The sequence below is a fragment of the Gadus morhua genome, chromosome 21 (genome assembly GCF_902167405.1).
Source record: "Gadus morhua chromosome 21, gadMor3.0, whole genome shotgun sequence".
Taxonomy (NCBI): domain Eukaryota; kingdom Metazoa; phylum Chordata; class Actinopteri; order Gadiformes; family Gadidae; genus Gadus; species Gadus morhua.
Window position 1 is genome coordinate 13,414,909 of NC_044068.1, and position 8,580 is coordinate 13,423,488.

The 8,580-nt window shown below is 42.9% G+C and overlaps 1 protein-coding gene across 1 annotated transcript in view; it reads left to right on the plus strand.

Moving 5' to 3' along the window:
* The window catches only part of scara5 (scavenger receptor class A, member 5 (putative)), a 65,885-nt gene extending 59,729 nt beyond the window's left edge, over window positions 1-6,156 (plus strand). The window contains exon 12 of the mRNA XM_030345440.1: window positions 3,132-6,156. Within this exon, the coding sequence (XP_030201300.1) occupies window positions 3,132-3,265 (134 nt within the window). The 3' untranslated portion in view covers window positions 3,266-6,156. The remainder of the gene's footprint in view (window positions 1-3,131) is intronic.
* The last annotated feature ends 2,424 nt before the right edge of the window (window positions 6,157-8,580 follow it).

The window sequence follows — 8,580 nt, forward strand, 5'->3', positions numbered from 1 at the left end:
GCTAAAGTGTCGTCAAGTTGTAGTCTCGGAGATCGTAGCCCTGTCCGTCTCTTTCTTCCTCTCCCTCCTTCTCACGCTCTCCCGCCGTCCTCGGCTCACTATGATGTCATTCGGTGCCCGCCGTGGAGGCCAAGTCATTAAAGCATGTCTGGAAAAATGTGATACTGAAGCGAAGAAAAGTTTGCCAGAGGAACATGAGTGCGATGAAAATATTCACTATCAGAAGCCGAGAGCCGTTCGCTACACAGCAATTCCGATATACATTTATTTTATAATAAATAATGGAAGGAGTCGCACACATCCGTTACAACACTGAAACTTGGCTCTCAATCTTGATACTTCAAAAAGCTTCTCCGTATAGTCTTTCCGAAGCCTCCCAGCACTCACTCTTCACGCGGTTCGGTTTGTCAACAAGGAGTTGACAGGAGGAGTTGTTTATACCATGTTTGTACCATTGTCTTGCGTTCCATGGGCTCAGCGTATTTCACCTCCTATTAGCTCCTATATTACACAGAGACATCGTTTGTTTCCATACCCGACTCAAAGCCATCAAGCAACATGAAGGCAAGCAGGGCGTTGGCCTAACCTCCTGTGATCAGAACCAGGCATGACAGTCCACGGAGAGCAATGAAGCAGAGTAACAAAGCAACCAACGCGTTCTCCACCGCAAGCCTAGCGCGTCGTCCCAGTTTTACCGGGAAGTTAATTTAAAGGCCATTAGGTCCTAATAAAACCACTCTCCTCTACTCCTCAAGTACCCTTCGGTTTTATTGTTTCTCTCTGTATGTCGAGAACTCCCGAGATCACTGCCGTGTAACGTATTGACATAAACAAACCGTAAAGAATAATGAATTTGGTGAAAGGCTGACGGAGCCCCAGCCTGTACATCCATCAGCCGCTGTACCCCAGAGAAAACAGTGTAAAGGTCTGTGTGTGCCTGTGTGTGTGTGTCTGTGCGTGTGAACGACTGCAGGTCGTTCACACAATAGAGGAGTGTTTGAAGCGACGTGTGTGGATTGGTCGTTGAAAATCAAGCTCTGGCCAGCAGAGAAGGGACTTGTGTCATTTTGTAATAGCCAACAGTGTCATCCAAATTAAATGTATTATTATTATTATTTATTAGTGGACCCCTGTCACTACATACAAAAAAGTGTGGAACTTTTAAAGCTGAGCCTCTTTTGTTTGCATGTTTCAAGAGACTTTACTAAGTAGTCTGTTTAACAGCCGTCTACAGACGTGTGTGTGTGTGTGTGTGTGTGTGTGTGTGTGTGTGTGTGTGTGTGTGTGTGTGTGTGTGTGTGTGTGTGTGTGTGTGTGTGTGTCTGTGCGTGTGTGTGTGTGTGTGTGTGTGTGTGTGTGTGTGTGTGTGTGTGTGTGTGTGTGTGTGTGTGTGTGTGCCCCTGTGTGTGCCTCTGTGCCTGTGTGTGTGCGTGTGTACCTGTGTGTCTCTGTGCCTGTGTGCATGTGTGTGTGTGTGTATGTGCGTGTGTGTGTGTGCATGTATGTGTGTGTGTGTCCAAAACAAACCCTGGCCACGTGCAGACCAGAACAGCTGGGCTTTATGCACACAGCTACACCCGTCTTGGCTACTGCGGTCCCAGTGCCCAACATACCTAATACACACACTTACTCTCACACACACATGCTTCGCACCTTCCTCCTTCCACACAGCATAGGCCGTTCCTGTGAGCATTCTTCTGCCTTTCAGGCACTATTTTCAGAGTGACTACACAGTGTTTTGACACGTTACGTTTGTTGGAGTCCGTCTTGGAATCTTGGAAGCTCTGTAGGAGTATTTTAATGTAGTGGAACGTATCCCGGCTGAAACAGGCAGCACCGGGAGCACACAAACACACACACACACACACACACACAATTTAACTCTAGGTTGCTAGTGTAACGGAGGGAGAAAAGTCCTCCAGGGTTGACCTCACTCCCAATGCCTGAAGAGGTCATAACTACCGACATGAATGGCTATAGCCGTAAGAGTGTTCGCCTTCCAATCCTAGGGTTGCTGGTTCGAATCGTAGCAATCACGTATGCGCTGTGTGCACACAAGTTTCAGTGCCTGGAACTGTTCATTGCCAGAAGAAGGCCACAGTTATCCAGGCCTCTCAGTTAGAGCTATAAAGCTGTAGGAACCATGGAGCCATAACTTCAGTTGGAACCTTTGTGTTTCCACTCACAGTTCGTCATGATGATGATGATAATGGTGGATAATGATAATGGTTATCCAAGTCAGGGCACAAATACACACAAGTCAATCGGTTTAATGACAGGACGTGGTTCACGTTTCGTTTTTTTAAGTGGCGCAATTAATCAATGTCTATTGAGAAAAATATAATCTGTCGCTGGTATTAGTGTGTCATTACTTGCGTGTGAAGGTTACTGTATCCAAACTGTATCCAAGTGAGGCACCGCAGGGTTCCTCAGATTTAGGGACCTTAAAACTAAAATGAAGATTTGCAAGTGAGTGCCCTACTGAGATCCATGATCCATCAACCTTTGGACGGATCGCAATGTAATGTCTACCAATGAAAGAAAAATGTATTGAAGGTATAATGTTAACCCTTCCCGCATCTCTCTATGTGTTCCAAGTGGCTGTTCCTGTAAGGCACAAATGCAAAACCTCCAAATCCATTTTCCTCCAATTGCGTATGGATCCCTCTTTTCTCACGGATACCTAGTAAAGATCCACTTACGCTGTAGAAAAGCGTGCATGATTAACAACTGGCCCTAGCCCATTGGTAATTTAATATTCAGTAGTTCTTTGGTCTTGATAAATCCAAGACATTTCCAATTGGATTTGGAAACAAAGTAGCGGAAATATTATGGAAGAAATTTAGGCAGGATTCTTGGAATAATAAAAATAGATATATCTGAAGAGGGGTTGCCTGAACTTTGGTCTATAAGATGATGTAGCCAGGGAGTGTTGTGCACCCAAAAACAGAGGGATCAGAAGAGAGGATGGAGGAAACAAGGACTTTACTCACTCCACTCCTTTCATTTTAAACGCTGATCTGTAGATATTCAATATTCAAAGGAAACCTTGAATACCTTGAACAACCTATCATGCAAATAACTTCCAGTTGCATTAAACCACAGATCTTTTCTGGTTCTTCTACTTGCAGGTACTGGTCTGATCTGGATGGACGACGTCGCCTGCTTTGGTACAGAGCTCAGCATTCACCAGTGCAAGTTTCCAGGCTGGGGGAAAACCAACTGTGGACACGTCGAGGACGCCGGTGTGACATGCGAAACTTAGCATCCTCCAAGCGACTCACAAAGCACCTCCTCAAACACCTGCAAGCTTCCTACGAGCCACCTAGCTCTCTAAGCTAGCTTGTTGGCTGCACTATAGCTTTACAGACATTTTTACGCACTAACTTGCTAGCAGCAGCATTAACCTTTACCATTCAAGTGTTATTCAACTTGATGAAGTACTCACTGTCACAAGTTTTGACTCAGTATATTGGCTGCAAACATGTACCACTTTGAAGCTGCCTTATGCGACACACCAAAAGCGCAAACTCTATCCTTTGTGTCCAGTATTTGTGGAGGTGTTGCTGGAATCTGGGCTTCTCAAGTTGTCTAAGGACCATTACGTGGTCCTTCCGTCAACGATGTTGAAACACCTACATAGATAGAAACTCAAAAGAAAATGCCTTGATAGAACAGACTGTCGTTTTGTCTGCAACTAATTTCACCAGCATTATTAGGCTATGTTATTAATGGCTTTTGAACTATTTTTGAACTCTCACCTTACCTACGCAGGCTCAGCCAAAGCGTAACACATTTTTTTCCTTTCAAATGAACTTCAATAAACCCTGTGACAAAGTAGATCTGGCACATGGAAACAGACATTGTTTTGTAGAAGGGGTGTCGCATCCTTTTATACTCCGAGAAGAGGAAGGTTGATTATGACCAGATGGACACATGGACCGCTGCCTCGTACGATTTACTACTGTGGGTCTGTCAGTGTCCTCTCTGTCTGTTTCTACAGCCCAGTAGTTGATCTGAATGAACGTTGCGCATCCCCCCCCCCCCCAAACCACTCCTGACAGAAAATGGAAACAGAGCGGACAATCATTTGGCCGAATTTTATCTCTCACAGCAAGCCTTCGCTTTTATGTCCCCTGGCCATCCAAGAAAGCTTGCAGCCTTTTCCTTTTTGCACAGTGCTGCTTTCATAGACATGGTCTTCCAGCCAAGAACAACCAAGTTTCCAGAACTCAAGAGATGACACTAACGTCTTCCTGTTTCTCTCGTCTTTAAAGGCTTCAAAGGGAAATGTTAAGATCAACATAGTCTAAAAGGCCAGTGATACATGTTTGACTCCTGATGGGTGATATGCAGTGTTCATAGACCCTTCTTTCCAGATGCAAAGACAGTTCTGCAATACATTAATGTGCTCCATAGCTGCCAAAACAAAGGCAGTGCATTGCGTAGTAGGCCTACCAAAATACTATCCATGTACTGTACATTGGATACAGACATTGGTTGTTTGATGAAGACATCTGTTTACCAATGATTGTACTATTGACACATTAAGAAGGAATTGCATGTGTAAAGCTCGACTGAAAAGTTTAACATTGGGATGACAGCTGACCATCAGTTGTAGAAGCCTTTAAAATCAGCAAAAAACTAAAAATATCCTGTTTGAAAACAGAAAACTCATGGTTTTGCCAAGTGTGTGCCTTTTTTCCATTTTAAATACCTACTAAAATGCTAGTACCTGGAGTAGATACAAGTAGAACAAGCTAGCAGCAAAGTGTACAGTCCAAACGCAGCTGTGACACAGTCTGAGTGCCTTTTTCAATAGACAAAAACAAACTGTCATGTTCATTGCCGAATTCAATCATTGACACAGTGTAATGCGTGCTTACAGTTTCCCACTTTTTTACGGATTGTGTTTTTGGGACCAGATGACACAAACAAAGGGGGAAATAAGGGGTCTGATATGTGACCTCTGACCTCTGTCCTCTTCTTAAGATAAGAAGGCTTTGACTGTGGAGCAACAGCTGGGAAACCCTCCATGTTTATCTGCACTGACAGCCAAAGACACCGTCCAGCTCTGCCTCTATATTTTCCACCCTCCCATCCATCAATTCCTGGATGAAAATAGATTTTTACTGAGGGTTACTAAGGTGTATGTAGTTTACGCCCATAATAAGTGTCAGTTGCAATTCCAGGTAGCACAAGGACAGTAGATGTATCAGTCGTTTTATAATAGATACTGAATGCACATCCTATGACATGGCTGGGGAAGTACTGTGGCCATCGTCCATTGTTTATCATTACTGTCGGTCCACATTGTTTCAAAGACAGCGTTGTGAACTGCTTATGTGTCTTCTGCCTTTTTTCAATGTTTTTAAAGATATTATACAAGTCTATTGGCTCATTTGAGGGAATGGGAAGAGATTGGGAAGTTTTTCACAGAAGTAATGGTAACAATGTAATCTGTAGTACGCACTTCTTAATTCTCAAGTTAATTTCCATTCACAAAGATGCATGTGTTTGAAGGAAGACTTTCATAGCGAATAATGTATCCACACATAAAAATAATGCTTTGATGGGATTTACTGATTTGTCTGACCTCTGATCCTCGCTTTGACCCCCGATGTATCAAATTACCGAAGACGCTTGGACAGGGGCTTTGAAGATGAGATGCATAAAAGGCCTTTGAAATGGAAAATACCACACATTGCTGATCGCAAAACTAAATCACAGTGTTCCTAAGTGTTCCAATGTGTACTTCCTTTGCCCAATATTTGAGTGCCCTTGGGTTTTTTTACGATTGGATAATGGGTCCTTGATTTGTATGTCATTTGGATTACGTTGACATGTACTACTACACCCTTGACGAATGTGTCCAAGAGTATTCTATACTGATTTATATATATGTTTTCATGTTTGCATTGTGCTGGTCATAAGAGTTGAAATAGATATGCAATATCTATTGATAGATATGTACAGCATGCAAACAAAAAGAAGAGTAAATCATTCAGTGTTACACTAGTAGGTTCATTGATAAAGCATTGAAGTTTATCTCCAAAAAAATAATACACAAAATGCTTATATTTTGATATCTGATTTGTACCATATAGATGCTGTAATATTCACTGTTGAAATAATAAAACTTTAGATTTGTTTAAACAGGTGGGCATGCTTATTTCAACAAATGGAAATTAACTCCACACATTATCTCAGACGTCAGCCAAAGCAGGTGACCCGAAAGACAGGGAGTCAACAAAGACTTGTGCGTCTGTTTTTGGGTGTGCGTGTGTGTCTGTGTGTGTGTCTTTGTGTGTGTCTGTGTGTGTGTGTGTGTGTGTGTGTGTGTGTGTGTGTGTGTGTGTGTGTGTGTGTGTGTGTGTGTGTGTGTGTGTGTGTGTGTGTGTGTGACGGCACTGGGCAGCGATTAACTGCTATGAATGTTTCCACATGCTGTGGAGAACATACAGAATGTTTTGTCTGAGGTTTAGGTAATGTGACATGATGACACTGATGAAACACAGGTGACGTCTGTGTTTCGTGACGAAAAGGATATAAAACCAGGGTGACCTTGGTCAACACTACTATAGTACTTATTATTCATTTGTTATTCATTATGTAATCCATGATGTACTGTAAAATGAATAGACATGGGGTTATGTCAACAAAACAGGCGGTGGGATGCTGGGCAGATTTGTACTAGTTTGTATAGGCCTCAAAATGTTAAAATGTTACTGTTGATAGTCATAGTTGTTCCATTTATTCCATTGAACACCACTCAAGCGGTATAAATCCATAAATATTTTTTTGGTGTGTTTATAGTTCAGAACAATAATATAGATGACATAAGATGTATATATAGGCTGATAAATAGGTTAGGGTGATTGCTTGTTTTTTTGTGTACGGAAGGCTATGATCTGCTACACCATGAATTGGTACGACCACAAAAGGTAAGAGTATCTGTTAAGGTTGACTGTAGTTGACCTTTCGACACCTCTCACTGGAGTTGTAGCAAAACCCCCGGGGGGATATTAATCCACAACATACCCAATAGGGGTTAGATCCCTTGGGAACACAGATTGAGGAGTAATTTAGGCTCTCCCAGGGAGATGGAGGAGAAGAATCTGGTAGGGAGGGGGTTGACTGTGGATCAAGTCTTTGACCTTGTTGTCATTGGCCTTGTTGTCTTTGAACTTGTTGTCTTTGACCTTGTTGTCCTTGCCCATGTTGCCAATGCAATATCATATCTTCACTCACACACGTCTGCAAGAAACGTCATCATTGGAACAACATGTGAAACCCCTCATTGCTCTCTGTTTGACCTGACATGACAACAGGCTGCGGCTCAAGCAGCCCATGCGTCTTCCTCACCCGTGGTCCTTTTCCCATCTTCCTCACCCGTGGTCCTTTTCCCTTCTTTCTCGTGTTGTTTTATTAGCGGTCTTGAGGGGAGTGTTACCCACCCAGCCTTGTTCTATTAAGCTCTCCCACAACATGTGGTGGCAGAAACCGCCCACCCACCCAACCATGATCTCATTTTCCCTTGGAGGGAGCGTGCGATGAATGACAGGGGGAACGAGAGAGAGAGGGTGTGTGAGACACGGACACTAGAGTCTCCCCCTCCACGGCCGTTTATCAACCAAACCGCATTCTCCGCTGCAGACTCCTGCTAATGATGAAATGCTTGTACCGCCATACAGAGACTCTTTTTTGCATTTACTGTAGGCTGGAGGGCAAATGCCCATCTGATGAACACATGTCATGTGGTAAATCTCGTGGTATGGCATTGTAGCAGTAAATACACAGAGGTAAGTGTTTATTTGTAGTAAATCTCCTCTAAAAAAGAACACAACATATAGAAATACGGTACTGAATCTGCTTCTTATATGTCAAATGGCCCACTGTGTGTGTGTGTGTGTGTGTGTGTGTGTGTGTGTGTGTGTGTGTGTGTGTGTGTGTGTGTGTGTGTGTGTGTGTGTGTGTGTGTGTGTGTGTGTGTGTGTGTGTGTGTGTGTGTGTGTTTGTGTGTGCTTCATATTTCAATGTATTTATGTGTGTTGCTGATTCCACCCAATTGGTTGGTTGGATGCAGCCATTGTATCTAGCTCAAGTTCATGGGCTACTCCTGTTGCATATGTCTGGAAAAGGGATGGAACGGTCAGATTATCATAAAGCCATCGCATTAGGTGTCCTTGGACAGTCTTAACCTGGCCAGAGGCAAGGTGAGGCCAGGTTAAGCAAGGTGAAGTGTAGAGAACAGACCGACTTTACCACACCTATGGGCCTATTTTAATTCACTGCCTTTTGGCTTGTCTGGTTGATACAAAATGACAGCACGTTCTTGTGTGGTCCACTTGGATTATGTCACTACATGTTTGGCAAGTTTTGTTTTTTTTGGTACCCCAACATTGCAACAAAAAAGAGGACTTAATTTACTCGGCCCTAATAGAGAGGGGTCAAAACGTGATGAAATAAAGAAATAAAACACATTTATTTATATACACACAAGCATTCATAAACGTAAGAGCAAACATACAAAAAAATTAAAAAATATATAAATGAATGCGACCAGTTGGTTTCATTCAA